At 42.9% G+C, this 20,113-nt stretch overlaps 1 protein-coding gene across 1 annotated transcript in view; it reads left to right on the top strand.

Annotated features, from left to right (window-relative positions):
• Positions 1 to 20,113, top strand: part of SPMIP4 (sperm microtubule inner protein 4) — a 41,730-nt gene that overhangs the window by 5,834 nt on the left and 15,783 nt on the right. The window contains exons 2-4 of the mRNA XM_032773895.2: positions 2,093 to 2,269; positions 6,461 to 6,532; positions 15,699 to 15,728. Of these exons, the coding sequence (XP_032629786.1) occupies positions 2,093 to 2,269; positions 6,461 to 6,532; positions 15,699 to 15,728 (279 nt within the window). The remainder of the gene's footprint in view (positions 1 to 2,092; positions 2,270 to 6,460; positions 6,533 to 15,698; positions 15,729 to 20,113) is intronic.

Here is a 20,113-nt window from a genome sequence, read left to right as displayed (position 1 = left end):
CTCATGGTCCAGAGACTTAGAGAACATTCATAGATTCTAGGACTGGAAGGGACCTCGAGAGGTCATGGAGTCCAGTCCCCTGCCCTCATGGCAGAACCAAATACTGTCTATATGTACACTGCAATAACAGACCTATGGCATGGCTGTAGCTGGCCTGGATCAGCTGACTCAGGCTCTTGGTGCTTGGGCTGCACAGCTGAAATTTGTAGTGTAATGTTCAGGCTCGGGCTGGAGCCCACGTTCTGAAACCCTAAGCGTGGGTTAGGTCTCTCAGAGCCTGAGTTCCAGCCTGAGCCTGAACATCTACACTGCAGTGTCTAGCCCTACAGCTCAAGCACCAGGCATTCAAGTCAGTTGACTGGGCTCTGACACTTGGTGCTGCCGGATTTTTATTGCAGTGGACATTCCCGCCAACAAGTAGGAACTTAAGCTCTACTCCCTTTCCCTTAGGCATATTTGAAAATTTCCCAGGCTGACCTGAAATAATCAGTTTTATTCACTGACTACAGTTAATCCCTCTGTTTAATAAAACAGTTACTTGTTAAAGTGAAACATGTTTTGATAAGAGAAGTTCATGTATCCAAAATATTTCAGGTTCTTTAGTAACAATAAGTTTTCTGTGCTGTTATTTGTGTTTGATTAAATTCCAGTTACCACCCTAATGCAGCTTGACACAAATCCTGAGCAAAAAGTTAATGATCTAGTAAATAAGCAATAGATCATTCACCATTTTCTAACATACTAAAGTGTACAGTTAAGAATCTGACCATATTAAGCTATATAATTGCTTAAATAAATGTGTATTGTTATCGTGTACCCTCCTAGGCAGCAAAAGCATGTACAAAATCTAGTGTAAAGCTTATATTTAGTTTTAAATCAACATGTTTTAATGGTTATATCAACCAGTGAGAATGCAGCATTCTTTAGAAAGTAACTGAAGTACAAATGGAAAAGTTGATTTAAATCCAGACTTTCCATTTGGTGATGTAATCATGATTTAAATTGCTTTGATTTGAATCAATCCACCCTGGTCACAATTATACCCCTGACTAACATAGCTATGCCGGCAGAAGTCTGTAGTGTAGGCATAGCCTTTGTGAGAGAAGAATCATGTCCACCTCATTAGCAACAGGGCAGTAAATAGGACCCAGGAGACCTGATTCTGAGTCCTTTGCCCTGCCAACTGGACATAACTTAACATAAACTCAAAAGATGATGATGGCTGGTCCTTAGAACAGCAGTATAACCAATCATTGTTGAATTGGGAGGGATCTCTGGACTCCTACTCCCAGGGCCAGTACACACATTTGTTTATTGCTGCAATTTTAGAAGTATTTTTATGGGTCTGTTCAATGGAGAGATTTTGGAGGAAGCCACCATACCTGGGGGAAACTGAGTCTATGTTTTTCCAGCCTCTCTCCCCATCAGTAAGAATGATAGGATATGCTTTATGCCTACATTATTACCTGGGAAATTCCTATCAGATGAAAAAAAACAAGAGGAAAAGGAAGTGTGTAAAATGATCACTCTGCTTGGTGCTCATCTTCATGAAACAAGTGAAGTAAATGACACACATAGTACTACAGAACTGTTGGTGATATAGGCACACTGAATCATGCTGGAACTATTCAACCATTGGCAGACACTTGTGACATATCTGATAAGAGTTTGTATGCCTTGGTGGGCTGCAGATACTAAAGAGTGACATCTTTCACCCACTCTCTAGAGATGTCAGGGAAGATTTTCAAAAGAACAATTGTACTTAGGCATCTAATTTGTACAGTCAATGTGAATTAATTGCCTTGCTACAATTTGGCTCTTTGAAAATCCATCAGCATGTGAGTTTGTGTAGTGGTATTTAGCACCTAGAGGACAAGACAGGTGATCCATGTTTCAGCAGTTCATACACTCACTGTATATTGCAAGAGGTCAGACATGCCTGCAGCATATTGGCATAAGCATTCACCTATCTTCTTCTTCCAGCCAATCAAAATATACTGGACTTGCTTCTGCTCCCAGCTGGGGCAGGCTTATTATGACAGCTTTGGTCGAAAAGCTGCTGCTGTTCAAGAATATTATTTTTTTGTTTCAGATATGAGGAGTTAAGAGATTCACTTCAGTGGTGCAGGCTTCCGTGGGGAACTGAGAGAGAATATGGAGGAATTGCACCGATTTCATTGCCAGAAGATCATAGAACAAAGAATGAGCCTCCTTGTTTGTTTGCTAAAGGACATCAACATTATGGTTATGGTGGAGATTCCTGGCCCAGGTAGATTAGTTGCGTGCTTCATACATTCTGATTTTTTTAAGTGTTGTAACCTAGAAACAGCTAAAGGAATGCAATATATTTGGACAGTCTGGACAGCAATGCAGATTGATATGTGTAGATAATTTGCATTCTGGAGATAGACTTTAAGTTACCCCCACTTTGGACAACGCTCTAACCTGTAGTGTGCCTGAGTTATACTGCCCATTATCACCTTCAGTGTATTTACTGAAACTCTTGGATCTCTTCGTTTAGTTTATTTTTTTCCTATTGTTTGGTAATGGTGTAGTATTTATTAGCTATTGTCCTAAACTTACTCTGTGACATTAGATAAGTCTCACTCATGGCCTGATTTTTTAGAAGCGTTTAGCATCCACAAATCCCGCTGAAGTCAATGGGAACTGTAGGCTCTTGGCCTTTTTTTGAAGGCTGCTCTGACTTACACCCAGCTTCTCTCAACTCTAGGAGCCATTTTGGGATCAAGGATAGACAGGGCATGCCTTCTGCACCCAAAGCTGAGAGAGAGAAAATTCTACACTGCTCTTCACCGTACAGGAATTCCCCTTTATGCAAAATGAGTGCCCAGGTAGCTGGGGAAGCTGGCTTTCTGGCTGCATTGCACTGCCAGAACATGGCCCATTAGCTTTATCTGAAAACTGCCATTCAGCCCTGCCTAGTCAAATTGAACAAGGCTCAGAATATCTAGTGGTACATTCCCTTGGCCCTGCTAGCCCTAGACTATCCTTCCTACCATTCAAAAAGGTAATTTCCTACAGGTATATGTGTGCGCAATGCAAAGGTCTCTCCAAAAATTGCATAACCTCCAAGAAGTGTGTGGTGAAGTTCATTGAGCTTAGTGCCCCGAACACAAGTAGCACCAGGTTCATCCTACTCCAAAACAGAGGAAAAAGAGAAATCTCTGAAAATCCAACTAAACTCAAGTAAACTGCATTATCCACCCTGAATATCTCACTGACTTTCTGGATCTGCAGCACCAGCTGAGGAGCCTAGGCAAACAGATATGACTTCAGAGATCTCAACCCTTTTGTAAAGGAATTATGAAGTAATGTTCAGTGGTGCTACTCTCTGCCAAATGAGGTGGGGAGGACAAAGAGGAGACAAGGCCATTGTCCCGTCCTCCCATCATGGAATCAGTTTTCCTTATAGAAATTGACTTTATGGTGACAGGTCCTTGGAATGACTCCAGACAAGAATTTTTATTGCTCTTGGGTTTTTTTTTTTAAATATATAGATCCTAGACTTTTTCAGTGTATAGACATGCTGGGCTAAATCCTGGCCCGTGCTTCATCTCATTCTGTTCCACTCTGGTGGTGGAAGAGGGACAGAAGACTAGCTTTAACAGTAATCTGGTCAGCATAGCCACCTGCTTTTAGCCTCCAGCATAAGAGGTGTTTCAGGAACGTACCAAGGTGGAAGGAGAGCTAGTGGTCGTAGGCCAGTTCAATGGCCCCTTGGAGGCCATAACTGCAGGTGCTATTAAAGCAGCCCTGAGGTTGCTCTGAATTACAGGAGGAGCCCAAGTAGCCCCCAAATGCCCAGCAGAGCTACAATATATCTGAGGATTGGCCCTCAGACTGAAAAATTCTCCCTAAATATTCATATCGCTATCCAAACAGAGAAGCAAGGAACCTAAAGGTTAATTCTGCGTTGCCTGGAAAGTTGTATTTATGTCCTTTTATCTACAGCCTTCTCCACATTGTAGGGGCCAAGAGTATTGGTTTCTGGCTGTTGAAGCAGCATCCCTTTGCAGCTACCTTAGCAGGTTGATTCCAATTAAATTTACCAGGAGGGCAAGTGAGAAGTGTATTAAGTACTTATTACAGTATAGTTTAGTCTGGATCAGAAAGCGGAAAGTAGTAAAGATGCAAGGGAAGTACTTTAGAAATCTGTGACTGTATCCATAGTGGGGTGAATGCCAGCACTGGAGGTATAAGAAGCCTGTATGTCCACATGTGCACACACACACACACAGTCTCTCTCTCTCTCTCTCTCTCTCAGCAGCTTGTATTTAAAATACCAAGCAAAATTATTTAGAGCCTGTGATAGTTGATTTTGGTAGTGGAGCTGTTGTCTGTTCATGAGCCCTATACAAAATTACTTGATTTTTTTTTTAAATCTCACATTTAGGGGTTGGTTTACTTGTTTGTTTTTGTAAATGAGTATACTTCTTCTTTAGTATCTCCTATACATTTGTTTGGTCTACTGATAGGGAAGTATAGTGAACAGTATAAGTGCTGTAGTTCCAAAATCTGTGGTTATAACCAAAATGCTTCATTTTCCCAACCCAATTTATAAAATTTCAATAGAAAGTTTATGAAGGATAAAAATTGGGAAAAGTATTTTTCCAGCACACTCCTGTCTAACATATCTATGGCTTTTAAATATTCTGGGTGGTTCCTTATAATGAAGTTGATATGTGAAATGGAGCACACCTTTCTAAGGAAGATTTAAGTTTTTAAGAAACTATGTATTGGCAGAGCTGGTTTTATGTGGAAAAAGAACTGAGGTAATGTGCAGTTTTCACCAGCAGATGTCAGTGTGCGCTAATAATATAGGGAAGACCATATTTCAGAAGCACTGCATTATTTACAATTATTTATCCTCTTAGTGCTGGGGGATGCAGTTTCCAATACAAAATGTTCAGTTGTCAACTGACTCAAAATGCATAGGAAGCCAAAATGTCTCCTTTTGCAGACAAAAGTAATGAGTCTCTGCAGATGCATTGAACCAAAGGTTATTCTGATCCCTAACGCCATATCTCATTTACTGAGTTATTCCACTCGGCTGGAATAGTTACAAAGGCTGTGTGTATCTAAAGATGCATCTTTGCAGCATAATACTTTTGAAGTGTAATTAAGACAAAAAAGTAAAAGTTCCAGGCCATCATAACATTTTTATTCTAAAGTTGAAAACAGAATTCACATCATGGAGATAGTTTATGTGCAGTGTTCTCATTGAGATCTGTGTTCAAGTCTAACATCTCCCAGGACACTGAGTGCAACTTGGCCAATTATCAGAAAAAACTTGTAGGTAAGTGGGCGGATGGGACAGCTAATGCAAACATCACTGCTCTGTAAGAGTCCCCCACATGTGAGGTAGTCCACTTAATAGTGTTGAAAGCATTGCCTGACGGGAATATGCATCCTGCCTCTGAGGTGGATGTCAGGTGTCAGCAGTGGCTGCTAAATGGAAAGAAGGAAGGCAGTGACCCAGTCCAGATTGGCTTTGGCAAAGAAAGAGAGAGTGCAGAGCACTCTGAATGTCATGGAAAGACTACTGGCAAGACAAGGTGGGTGAAGTAACAGCTTTTATAGGACAACTTTGAATAAGAGATATTACCTCACCCACCTTGTCCCTCGAATATCCTGAGATCAACATGGCTACAACAACACTGCATGAAGAGACGATTGTCAACTTTCCAACAACTCAAAACACTGCATTAAGCCAAGCAGAACACACCAACACATGCCCTACTATTCTGAACCAACATTTTCCTCTCTATTCTTCCAGGCAATGTCTCCTCTTCTTCCATGCAAGCTTAGCCTTTGCAGGTGGAGGTCAGAAGCCCCAAGGCTGTTCTAATTCCAGGGATAACCTTACCAGTTAAAATTGGTTACTCTGATTGTATGTTCTTCAGTTTGGCTGTCCCTCTTGCACTACTTTTCTGTGTCCTGCCCCATTCTAGCTGCTGATAACCAACATCTGTTCTGTCAGAGGCAGCTAAGATGCCGTCATCTCAGTCAGAGGTTGTGTGTCTTTTCAGCAGCAACAAAGACCACTGAGAAAGGTCCTGTTTTTCTGCACACTAAGTGTCTTGACTCTGCGAGCCCATTGACTTCAATGGGAGTATAGGATGCTCAGCATCTTCTGTTAAACGCTCAACCCCTCATAGGATCAGGCTCCAAGGGCTTGATTCTGTGCCCATGGAAATCATTGGCAAAGGGCCTTGACGCTTCTGAAAATCAGGCCCTGTGTAACTTAAATGTTAAGGTCTGAGTGATAGTAAGTATCTACATTTCCAGTATCTCTGAATTTGGTGGTAAGGGCAGTCTATGGACTGCAGGCAAAAATTACATACCATGTCTACATCTCTTACAAGAAAAAAATTAGTATGTGTTTCCTGGGATTTTTAAAACCAATAAGTAAAATGTTGTTTTGTGTTTCTTTATGCAGAGGTCTTCCCATTGAACAGTATTATAATGTAACCCAAATGAAAAAAAGTGATGTCCGTATGAATGATGATCTGTAAGTTTCATTACAGCATAGACCAGATAATTTATTTAGTGTGGCAAATGTAATGACAAGCTAAATATTAATTCCGCCTTAATGACCTCGTGGATTAATGTTTATGATGAAATATGACCTTTTCATAAAATGTGGTTGGTCAGTGACTACAAAAAACACACATAGTTTGAAAAGAAGTTCAGAATGAGGTTATCAGCGCCCCCACTCAGTTTAGTATCTCTTAAGCAATGAGATTTTAATTGGTTTTATTGATTTGTCAACCAGTGTCACTCAGAAATACTCTCTCCTACTGGGCAAGGTCCCAATTAGCAAAGAATAGCACTGAGCTAACCATGACATCCTGTGTGCATCATATTAAAGTTTTCTCTGGTATCTTTAGGTGTACTTAAAGAGGAGGTTTGACTAAGATAATGTTTCCTTTTTTTCACTGCTACTATTTAAAAGAGTAGCTGGTTTCCTTGAGATTGAATGTGGCCAGTTAGAGCTGCAGTACACTGTTTTGCCACTTGATGGCACCAATGAAACGCTGAAACTTGCAGCTCAAAAGTCAAAATGTTTAGGTTAATGTAACAGTAGTTATGAGTTTAAACACTCAAAAGTCAGGAAATGAACACGTTAAGGTCCTCACAACAACATTAACTTAGCAGTGTTGCATATCCTATATGCTTAGTTATGTAGTTAGGGCTAAGGCTGTATTAACTTCCCCCCACAGGCCAGGTAACCACGGGAACAGTGTGTGATTCACCCTCACCCCTTCCTCAGCAGGGTTGCCATCTCCGAGATTCAGAAAAACTAGCCCCTGGCCATGCCACCACCAACAACAAAAGGGTCCTAGTGCCAACAGTCAAGCCCTCTCTTTGGACGCCTAGACAGACAGGTGCCCATTCCTCTGTCCGCATGAGCTTCTACACCCTCCCACTCACAGGAGCTTCAGTCTTGAGGGAGCTCCACTACTGTCCCCTGTCAGGAGCCTCTGTCTCCCATACCCCATTCCTTGTCCCTTCCTGATGACAAACCTCAGTCCATCTTGCTTCCTGGTCCCCAGTGCCAGGAGGAGCTGCTACAGCTCAGCAGGTTGAGGGGCCAGCACACAGAGGCTGGTGCCAGCTGTTCTTCCAGCCAAGTGATGTGCAGTAGTTACAAAACCACTGTATGGCCACATGTGCCTGTAGCGAACGGGGAATGCTGGTCCCAAGGGGTGGGGGAAGCACACTGAATCTTTTCACTGGCAATGCAGTACAAAAACCAGCTAGGCTGATTAAAAGCCAGCCAGGTGGCAAGCAATCCTCCCTTCCCATCTTTAGTGCCTGCCAGATTACAAAGCATGCTACCCCCTTGGGCATTTTGTGTGAGCCCACGAGGGCCGGAAAGGCAGCAGAACTACCACAGCTCTGCTGTGTGAGGGTGAAGACAGGCCACAAAGAAGCTGCACTGCACAGCATGAATCTGCAGCCCTGTGCCCCAGCCCCAGCATCCCACCACACAACCGGGGCTTGAAAGTAGACCAAGGGAGGGTGGGTTTGGTAAACTGAAAGAGTGTGTTGGCCAAAGCCCACCTTTACTGGGCCTTGACCGATAATACAGCCTAGAGGCATTGGCTATGCAGCTCTTGCGAACTGTGACTGCAGGTCGTGGGGAGAAATCTTACCTTACAAGTTCCACATATTAACACCCCCCCCCCCCCCCACCACACACACACAGAAAGCATGTTTGCTTGAGCTTTGCTCAAATGACAAGGATTTGTCCGTAGTATGGGGTTTTGTAATTGCTGGAACATTTGATTACTGGTGTGATACAAGTATCTATGCACACTGAGCTCAGCTCTGCCAACCTTTGCGCTATACCCCAGCAGGTATGCAAGAAATGCAGGATCAGGCCCAGTGAATTAAAGATAAATAAGAGTTTCATCTTTAACTCAGTCTTTTTCTTTGAGTGGCTTTCAGATCGCCTCTCATTCACCTGGAATGTTCAGCCAGCTGACTTGGTTTTATTTTATACTTCATAGGCCTAATCCATTTCTGATGTAACTTCACTGATTTCACGAGAATGACACCAGGCAAGGATTTGGCCCCTTATATTTTGGTGGCCAGATGAATGCCTTGTAAATTATAATTCTTATTGCAGAGAATTCACTCTGCCTGCACAAAGGCTAGGACAACAGGTGATGTATGGGAGGGCTGTGGAGTGAAATCCATCCCCAACCCAAGGCACAGAACAGCTACTCAGGCAACAGCTTCTTCCACCTCTTCCACTGTATCCTCATTATCCCAAATTCAGTCGTTCCTATTCTGGCCCACCCCAAGTGCAGGCAGTGAGGTTGCTTCCCTTAGTGTACTAGCCCCACTCTGCATGCTTGTTGGCCCATGACCCCTTTCCAGGGACTGCTTTGGGCAGGCTACATGAGGGGAGGAGGCGTGTTGCCACAGTGACAGATCAATATCTGGCTCAGTGCATACTGACTAGAACGCTGCCATGGCCCAGGGATGTTTTAATTGAGAGTGCATTGATACATTTTCTTAATTATTTTTAAAATTAAAATGTAACCTGAAAGAGAAGGCTTCCAATGTTTCTATGCTCTTTTTAATATTTCAATCTCTGTTCATCGTTTCCATAAGATCATATTTACTCATATTTCATCCTTGAAAGAATTTTTTTTTATGCTGTAAAGAAAGAGCAGATCTTTTTTAAAATGCCTAGAAAATGTGTCACATTCATACTCACAGGTCTTTCAGAGCGAAGACATTTATGTAACTTTCAGTATTCTCCCTGCGGTATCAAACTGTAAGATGGTAATAACCTTGCAAAATCTGTGTTGAAAACCACTGGCTGAGTGCTGCTCTGGAAACTTACTAGGGAGCTCTTAATACTCGGTGTATTGACATTATAGCTTGTGATGGCTCTTTTGAGCCATGACAGTCTCTCATGGAAAATGAGTCACTGTGCATTTGCAGTAACTAGATGTCATAGATGTCATAATGGGATTACTGGGCATTTGTCATAACCACAAATCCTTATGTAGTTTTGCATGACAATGAATGGCTTTGCATATACAGGAACTGCCTTTCAAAATGAATGAACACTGGGCCCTATCTTCCCTCCCAGTTAAAAACATACAGAGGAGAACAAGTTAATCAGTCCCTTGCGGGAGCTTTGATGTGCCACCAGAGACTCAAATTTAACCTCCCAGTCCAAGAGGCCACCAGGGATGCTGTGCAAGGGGTGGGGCCACATAAATCCATCTAGGCCTTGTAGAAAATCTTTCTCCTCATGCCAGTGATCCGGGGCGCACCAGATACTGGTATGTCCAACCACACTCCTCTGTGGTCCTGCCCCCACACCAGTGTCAGCCTCATAAGCTTGCAATTGTCGCACCATTGACTGCCAGTTATTACCTGTGATCCATCCCAAAGAGTCACTGAATGCGTAGGATGAGTAAATGCCATTTCTAATCTATTTAGATTTTTCACACCGACTTAGTGTGCAGGAGTGGTGGAATGTACCACTTAGAGCAGCCATTCCTCAGGTCCATCCCCCATCACCACAACCTGGCCCTTTCCTACCACACTCAGCTGACTGCCTCCAGGCAGCCCATTTTCTACAGAGGTGCTCAAAGTGCATGGGAAGCTTTGGGGGGAGACATCCCAAGAAGCTGTCTTTGAGCTGTGTCCCCCAGTAGTATTTCTGAATTGTTAAGCCGCCACCCCAGTGTGCACCATTCAGTGAAGGGAGCTGAAGGAATTATTGTTTCCAAAACTGCAAAAGTACGCAAAGCCAATACTTTGAATAGACTAATTGTCTCTGAAAAGAAACCATGTCTGTACCCTGATGTACAAAAATTGGTGTGGCTACTACTAGCTGATTACCCCCCGTATGCTCGTTGCTGTACACATATGACAGCATCCACCTTGACCAACCAGGGATTGAATTGAGGACTTCTAGATCTAAAAAGCGTAGTCTTTACAGCTTGAGCCAGGCCCGGGAACTGGGGGCTGTAACAGACCCATAGCTGTTGTGGCCTGCTCATAGAGGGAGGGGAACCTGTAACATGCACTGAGCAGTGGATTACACAAACATATGGTATCCCAAGGCATATACAATCTAATACGATCTGAAAGCAAAACTTCTGTTCTGCACTTTTATAACATAAAAAAGGGGAAATTATTTAAACAAAAATTTTAGACCAGGGTAAATTTTAGGCTGACTATAAACTCCATAAACACACACATATAAGTAAAAGTTGACAGTCCCATAACTATCATTCCTCTATTATAAGTGTGAGTAAATAGGCACACTTTACTTTTCTTTACAGATTGCATTTAATATTCTGAGAGAGCTGGTTAGTTTGAAGGACTATAATGTGTGACATATACATAAGGCCAAATTCGGTTCCTGGTTGCACCTGTGTAAATCTGTTATAATGCTTGTGAACGCTAGCATAAACCCAAAGCAACTCCAGTGAAGATATTGATGTAACTGTGACAGCCAAATTTGGCCCAATTACTATCCCCTTCCCCTATCTTTTAAAGACAGAGGCCCATAGTGTTTGGTTCCCGAATTTGAGATTTGCATCTGAAGAAGTGGATTTTTTACCCACAAAAGCTTATGCCCAAATAAATCTGTTAGTCTTTAAGGTGCCACCGGACTCCTTGTTGTTTTTTTAAAAATGAAGGCACCCCATATTAGTGGACGCTTCTGAAAATGTGAGGTTCAGGCTTTTTTGGCTGTTTATGTACTCAGGCCCTAAAAGCTTCTATAAAGTACATTCTGCTATTGAAAGTGCAAGTTTACTGCTACTTTCTTACTACCTAGAGCAGGGGTAGGCAACCTATGGCACACATGCCAAAGGTGGCACGTGAGCTGATTTTCAGTGGCACTCACACTGCCCGGGTCCTGGCCACCAGGGCTCTGCATTTTAATTTAATTTTAAATAAAGCTTCTTAAACATTTTTAAAATCCTTTTTAGTTTGCATACAACAATAGTTTAGTTATATATTATAGACATATAGAAAGAGACCTTCTAAAAATGTTTAAAAGTATTACTGGCACGCAAAACCTTAAATTAGAGTGAATAAATGAAGACTTGGTACACCACTTCTGAAAGGTTGCTGACCCCTGACACCTAGAGTGTAGGTATTCCAGTGTTGAGTGCTATAGGAACATCTACAAATAGCAGAGAATCCTGTGGCACCTTATAGACTAACAGACGTTTTGGATCATGAGCTTTCGTGGGTGAATACCCACTTCGTCAGATGAATGTAGTGGAAATTTCCAGGGGCAGGTATATATATGCTAGCAAGCAAGCTAGAGATAACGAGTTAGTGTCATCAGGGAGGATGAGGCCCTGTTCTAGCAGTTGAGTGTGAAAACCAAGGGAGGAGAAACTGGTTCTGTAGTTGGCAAGCCATTCACAGTCTTTGTTCAACCCTGAGCTGATGGTGTCAAATTTGCAGATGAATTGAAGCTCAGCAGTTTCTCTTGAAGTCTGGTCCTGAAGTTTTTTCTTGCAGGAATGGCCACCTTAAGATCTGCTATAGTGTGGCCAGGGAGGTTGAAGTGCTCCCTACAGGTATTTGTATAATTGCCATTCCTAATATCTGATTTGTGCCATTTTATCCTTCTCCGTAAGACTGTCCAGTTTGGCCGATGTACATAGCAGAGGGGCATTGCTGGCATATGATGGCGTAATTACATTGGTGGACGTGCAGGTGATGAACCGGTGATGGTGTGGCTGATCTGGTTAGGTCCTGTGATGGTGTCGCCGGTGTAGAGATGTGGGCAGAGTGGCATCGGGTTTGTTGCATGGATTGGTTCCTGAGCTAGAGCTACTATGGTGCAGTGGGGCAGTTGCTGGTGAGAATACGTTTCAGGTTGGGCAGATTGTCTGTGGGCAAGGATTGGCCGCACCCAAGGCCTGTGAAAAGGGGCACAACTTGCCACAGACAACCTGCCAACCTGAAACGTATTCTCACCAGCAACTGCACACCGACCATAGTAGCTCTAGCTCAGGAACCAATCCATGCAACAACCCCGATGCCAACTCTACCCACATCTCTACACCGGCGACACCATCACAGGACCTAACCAGATCAGCCACACCATCACCGGTTCATTCACCTGCACGTCCACCAATGTAATATACGCCATCATATGCCAGCAATGCCCCTCTGCTATGTACATCAGCCAAACTGGACAGCTTCGTCTCTACGGAGAAGAATAAATGACACAAATCAGATTATTAGGAATGGCAATATACAAATACCTGTAGGAGAGCACTTCAACCCCCCCTCCCTGGCCACACTATGCAGATCTTAAGGTGGCCATCCTGCAGAAAAAAATTCAGGACAGACTCAAAGAGAAACTGCTGGAGCTTCAATTCATCTGCAAATTTGACACCATCAGACTCAGGGTTGAACAAGACTGTGGATGGCCTTCTTGCCAAACTACAGAACCAGTTTCTCCTCCTGGTTTTCACACTTCAACTGCTAGAACAGGGCCTCATCCTCCCTGATTTGAACTAACCTCGTACTCTACTTGCTTGCTAGCATAATATACCTGCCCTGGAAATTCCACTACATTCATCTGACGAAGTGGGTATTCACCACGAAAGCTATGATCCAAAGTCTGTTAGTCTATAAGGTACCAAGGATTCTCTGCTGCTTTTACAGATTCAGACTAACACGGCTACCCCTCTGATACATCTACAAATAAATAATCCTCCCTCCCCAAAGCACATATGGTACTGAATCTCTTGCTTACATGGAGTAAATCAGAAATAGCTTCATTGAAGTCAGTGGAGTTACACTCATGTAAAACCAATGCACCTGAAAGGAGAATCAAGCCCTATGCTGGTATTTACACAATTTCATCTGCCTGTGGCCAGAAAATTAATTTATCTAACTGAAGAGATGGAAAACTAAATATAAGTATTAGTACGATGAATAAACTTTAAAAAATTGCATTTGTGTAAATGCAGTTATGTCTATAACTGTTTAGATTCCCAAGGCAGACACAGTGTCAGGCTCTGAGCTGTAATTACCAAGCATGTCCTGAAAATCCAAGTGGTTACAAAAATAACAGTATGTAAATGATTGTCAGAATTTGACATTTGTTGAAGTCCTATGATCTCTGTAACTATCACACATAAAAAGAAAAGCAGTTATCTTTGTTCATTTTAGTGGAGGCATGAGTTAGCTTGTGATGAAATTTTGTGAGCTATCACATCACCCAGTGATTATACTGAGCGTTACTGTGTGTTATTGTGTAACTTTACTGTGTGTTACCAACCCCTAAATGTGTTACTGTGTTACTGTGTGACACGACCCTCTCCCCACATTTTCTGTTTAGTGATCAAAAGTGTAATGGCCTTAAAAACAGATCCAAAACTGATCATGCTTTGCATTTAAGATATGAAACAGAACTAACAAGGAGATGAATTGTACAGGCTTCTCCAATTCATAGGTTTAACAGGAAGCCAAGATTATCTGAAAAAGGGAAATATGGAAACTCAAGGTTTTAATGATTGGCTGTCCTTCTGGGACAGGAACAAAACCCTAAAAAGAGCTTCATTTGCCCAGAGAGCAGGAATCCCTCCTGAAACCCCTCTAGATACACATGCCCATGTGTATGCATGCACCACAAGGAATGTCCATAATATTCCAGTGTTCTCACTCTGCCTTTTCCTCCTCAGAGATCAGCAGCCCTGTGCAAAAGTCAAATCCATATACTTTAGATCTTGTACTGCCTGACAAACAACTCTTCATTTAAATAAACAAGAATTCATACTAATACCTTATATAGTGCTCTTACACAGTACTTTTTATCAGTAGATCCCAAAGCACTCTTCAAAGGTCAGTATCTTATCCCTATTTTACAGATGGGGAAACTGAGGCACAGAGCAGTGACGTAACTTGCCCAGGGTCACCCAGCAGGCCAGAGCCAGGAGTAGAACCTGGCTCTGGGTACCCCCATAGTGACTGATGTGAAGTTATGACATAGCTCTGGGACAGCAGGCATGCTGTCTAATTACAAGAGCCAGTGTTTGTAGCACTTCTAAGGGCATGTCTACACTACAATCTTAAGTCCACCTATGTTAGACAGACTTACAGCCACCGCAGTAATTACTGTGGTCAGTGATGTCTACACTGATGTCCACACCTGGGGCTTCTCACCTCCAGCAGGGAGATCCGCACCTGGAGTCTGGTCAGCTGTGTGCTCCCGGGGGGGAGTGGAGAGCCAGGACCATGGCGGGGAGGGCGGGGCAGCAGGGCTGACACTGGGGAGCCTAGGTGGCTGTCCAAACCAGGAGCCTGGGTAGCAGCCCACCTTGGAGGGAGACCCCATAGCAGCTTAGCTGGGAGCTGGGAGCCAGCTTTCTTGTCAATTTTACGGAGCTCTATAGAGACTCTGCATTGCCCTAATTACACGGACATAAGCCCTATCTCTCTCGAAGGTGGAGTCATGATGTCGGTGCAGAATGGCACTTACATTGGCAAGAGAAAGACAGTAGTGTAGACACTGACCAGAGGTCCCCAATGCTAGATTGTGTCATATATACAGTATATTTATTGCATTCTCCAGTTTTGAAAGACTTTCTGATTCGTGCAGAATAAGTCTAGGACTCCTTCTAGCTTAGTGGTAGAGCCAAGAGACTCAGTGATTAAAGTTTTGCTCTCTAGAATTAGTGTTTTCCTCCACCTTACTGCTTTAAAAAAAAAGTCTCTACCATGAAGAATAAAAAATTTATCATTGAAAAATGAATATATAATTTCTCCACGAATATTGTGACTAGAGTGGATATATTTTCAGATTTTTCTGTTTTGCATTACCGATAAAAAGGGTTCATTTTATTAAAAGTACTAGCGACTGATGTTTACTAAGGCAGGGCTCGTTACAAGGAAGTCAGAGGTTGATTTTTTTTTTTCCTATTTCTTCTAAAATGACACACCCACACCGCCCATTGAGCTTTCATATTTTGATACCTAAACATGTAAAGGACTTTCACACCGAGAGACTGATATCAGTGAGAGTATTATCTGTGTTTATTACATATTAATTTGTCTCTAATGTTTATTGATTGTACTGATTTAGATAAAAAGGGGAGAGGGAATCACAATGTATATGGATCACTCCAAATTAATCACCTAATATTTTCTTTTCTCCAATACAGGCTTCCTAAACCTCCAGATAATTCAGTCGAGTAAGTTTATATCACTTATATTGTACCTTTTTCTTTGTGCCTTAAAAGAAAGGCAGTTCCTCTATTTTATATCCACACTGATATAATTTAAGTACTCTCGCAATAGATAAGGGGGAAGTTAGCACTAGTAAAAAAAGAGAGATCTCACTACAGAATGAACATATACAATGATAAATTTATTAGTTCTTACCCAAAGCACCCTGCCCTCTTAGCAGGTTTTGATCTTGCTGGCTGATGGCTAATGTCTAAATGCATTTTGCTGACTCCCTCTTGCTTGTGCCACGTACGGTACTTCCTCTGGGTTATGAATGACCTTGTTACTCCTCTGTTTTAGCAAAAGAGATTTGCTGGTGTTAACTGAGTAACAACTCCCTGTCACTGCAGCTTGTAGGCCAGCCAAACAAACTCCCTAGGGCCGTTCCCAATCCTCTTTGCCTTGCAGCTAACACTTGGTACATCCTAGCCCCCAAGCCTCTTGGAAGAGCCTGTCAAGTCTGCTGTCTCCAAAGAGGCAAAATACACAGCCTGTTGACTCAGCTAAGTATTCACACCTTATTCTGATATAACAGCATTGAGATGACTTGATAATAAAACAAGAGAAAGTTTATTAATAAAGAACAGAGACTTATGTGACACTAAGCAAAGATAATAGAAACAGAAATGGTAACAAATAAAACAAAAGTATAACTCACTTCTAAGAGACTACATGTAACCTTAGCAGGCTCCAGCCATTGTTGAAAGCAGTTTCTCACCTACAGCCATTTCTCAGTGTCACCAACCAAACCACATGGCTGGGATCCATCATTCAGAGATGCAAAGAGCCCTGACCTCTTTATTTCCACAGGGATGGATCCAAAATGTTTGGCTTCTCCTTAAATTCCCCAAAGTTTATTGTTTTTGTCAGCAAAGTTAGGTTGAACCCCTGGGGTTCAGATTCCAGTGTCTTCCCATCCTGATTTCACATCCTTGCATTAATTTGCTCCTCCTGCATGCCTCCCATGCAAATGAAGAGTCCCTTGACTCTGGCATCACCATGCTCGATTTACATTAGAGACAGGGAGATAACTAGTCTCCCTCTTCTCTGGAAGAAAACCTGTTTCTCCATTTGTTTGGATACAGATGTTAAGCATAATATCAGTAAATATCCATAATGCCTGAGGTAGTGTCAAGGGACACATTTCTCAGTGATATGAATGACCACTGTGTCACCAGCTTTCATTTAATATCTTACATGACATTCCTTATAGATAAATATCATGAAAGCAGTGTGTTTGTCAGGGTTGATAGAAGTTGCTGTTACATGACATTGAACCCTTTGCCAGTGGGCACAGAAGGGCTTTTATGGTCACGCCTCATTACCCCACTTAGATATACGGGCAGGGAGGAGGGGAAGCTCCTGTTTAGTGAAGAAAGTACCTAGGGTATGGGCATAGCAGACTAGGTAAAGCCAAGCATGGTCAGAAAGTTAAACCCTCATTTGTCAGATGCAGCCACCAGGGACTTTTCTTGTGGCCACGGCCTCCTGGGCAGTGATTGGGTGGGGTGTGGGGAGGTAAGCAGCAGCCCCTCCCTGAGAGTTCCCAGCAGGGGTTGGGCCCAGCCCCCTCCCTTGGAGACACAAACTGGAGGATCAGGCAGCCAATGAGTTCCCCACCTTCCTGGAGGCAATGAGTTCGGACTTCAGCCCTGGGGTGGTGAGCAGCAGGCTCCAGGAACGGGCTTTGGGCTCCAGCTGTGTGGTGGTGGGCTCCATCCCCTGGCCACAGGGCTTCAGGCTTGGGCCTCAGGCCCCAGACTATGGCCACAGGACTTTGGGCTCAATCCCCCAGGCACCAGGCTCGAGGCTCCGGCCCTGGGCTTACCCCTTCCTCCATTGCCCCTGGCCTATGCTGCCTTCCTACCCACCTCCCCATCCAAGGCTTAATTTATCCCCAGGCTTGCCGGGGCTGAATAAATCTGTTGTGACAAGGGATACTTGTATGGTTGTTAATATCATTTTTTACTACAGACTTAGTAGCTGGCTGGGAGGCTGTGGAAAGTGATATTAACATACAGCTACACCTCTACCTCAATATAACGCTGTCCTTGGGAGCCAAAAAATCTTACCGCGTTATAGGTGAAACCTTGTTATATCAAACTTGCTTTGATCCACCAGAGTGCGCAGCCCCACCCCCGGAGTGCTGCTTTACCACAGTATATCCAAATTCGTTTTATATCAGGTTGCGTTATATCGGGGTAGAGGTGTATCACTTTTCACAGCAGCAGACTTACTAGCTAGCAAGTCTAAAAAAAGGCATCCAAAAAAGCAAAAGAAACAGCAACAAAAAAGACAAGCGCATACAAAGCACCTTATTTGCACCTGTATTCTATTTAGGTCAATTAAAGAATAGAGATAACTGTAAATTATTTTTATTATTAAGTCTGCAAATAAGAAAAAACCCACATAAATAAATTATGATTTGGACAAGGGCAGGGGCATATTTATTTGTTTTTCCAAAGTTAATTAAGTATTTTAGGAACAATTGTCAGAGCAGCCATCAGCAAGATTTGATGGCTGAACTCTGAGGCCACCAAAAATTTGTTGTGAGAACTCCTGGCCAAGCTATTCTTTGTTAGCTTATTTCCGATATTTTGGTTAGTGGAGTACAGCCCCAGGAAAAGGGTGAGGTTGGCCTATACATAGTGCGTGGGCTGTGTTTTTTAAAGCAGTTTGGAAAAAGTGTCTGCTCACAATAAAATGCCGTAAACTTTCGTGTTAGAGTTTTCTAGAGAACCCAGATCATGCTATTCCCTCGTATTAAAATAGAATCCCAGTGTTTGTTTCCCTCAGGACAGCCCCTGGATCCCTGTTATTGCATTTGTCACAACGTTTTAGGATTTTTTATTTAGTTCTTTGATTTCCTCACCATTCAATATTTGAAAGCTGCAAATAGCAGCCCCAGCAATATGAGAAAGACTCAGTGAAATCCCAGTTCTCGGTGTCCAGAGTGCCACTCTCTCTTAGCACCCCCAGCCAGAAAAAACATTTTCTTTGGGCCAAATTTTGAGTTTAGATGCACAGGCCTAGTACCCATTAGCTTCAGGGAGATCTGTGCTAGGAGCTGAGGCTAGAATTTGCCCCTCTTTTCCACCTAAAAGTAAACATAGTAAATGTGACTCAAGTACAAAGTCCATGCACTTAAAAGATTTGATCTTTGGGTTTAGAAGTCATAAGTTCATTTATTGCCAAAGATCATTATAGCCTGTATGGAAGAAGCACCTCCTCATTCCTCGTGCCTTTTTTTTTTAATGTAAGTTGCTCCAAGTCTTTAGACCAAATGTTATTTACTAGCTTTCTTCTGCTTACTAATGTGTATGATCTTTTCTGCAGTACTGAGAAGACATGTTCAGTTTGTATTTGACTTTTCATTTTACACCGATAAAATAGTTGCCAGTTACCATAGTTGAATTGTAGCGTTAAGATGTGATGCCAACAAAGCAGTTAAGCACTTTGATGTTGCCTTTATATTGACCAACACCCTGATCCAGCAAAGTGACTTCAATGGGACTACTCATGCTTAACTTTAAGTGCCTCTGTTAAGGGCTTTGTTGGATTGGGGCCTACATGTGCCTAGACAATGGTACTGAAAGGGGCGAAAGCGGTAGCGTTCTCCAACAAGAGGCAGTCAGCACGACTACAGTCCCCTTGCTCTCACACATGCCAGAGCAGTGCATTACTACTATACTAGGCGACTAAACAGGCCTCGTCTTCCCTTCTACTCTCCACTTTTCCATCCTTCTTTTGGCTGTCTGGCAGTACCTCAGTTGATTTCAGCGTTCCTACGTTAGATGGCATCTCCCCTCCCGTGCCTTCACTCTTCTTACACACTTCTTATGGCCTGCATTTGCTTTTCTGAAGCTTGCACTTCTTATGTGAGAGGCAGGAGGGTGCTATTTCTGTTGCGATTGGTTTTCTCCTCTCTGTTTTCCTTCCCTCCATATTTTTTTCTGTCACTGCTCCTTGTGTCTGGTTTTTGTCTTGTCACGCTGTCCACCACCTGCTCCACCTTCTACTATGCCAGTTCTTGAGTCTGTAGGAAAATACTATCCCTGAAAGTTTCTCACGTGAGTTCTTCAGTCTTTTACTTGCCCTATTGTGGATACCTGTCTCTGCAGAACCTCCTGTCATGTACTGTTATAGAAACAGGAGCATCTTTCTAACAGAGAGGATGGTTGTAAAGTTTATGTGCTCATGAGCCTGAAAGGGTAGTGAAAGCAGCAGAGAATCCTGTGGCACCTTATAGACTAACAGAGGTTTTGGAGCGTGAGCTTTCGTGGGTGAATACCCACTTCGTCAGACGCAGGTAGTGGAAATTTCCAGGGGCAGGTATATATATGCTAGCAAG

The sequence above is a fragment of the Chelonoidis abingdonii genome, chromosome 2, assembly GCF_003597395.2.
Source record: "Chelonoidis abingdonii isolate Lonesome George chromosome 2, CheloAbing_2.0, whole genome shotgun sequence".
In the NCBI taxonomy this organism is placed as follows: domain Eukaryota; kingdom Metazoa; phylum Chordata; order Testudines; family Testudinidae; genus Chelonoidis; species Chelonoidis abingdonii.
Note: the sequence above shows the minus strand (reverse complement) of the source record. Positions and strands in the feature narration are given on the sequence as shown.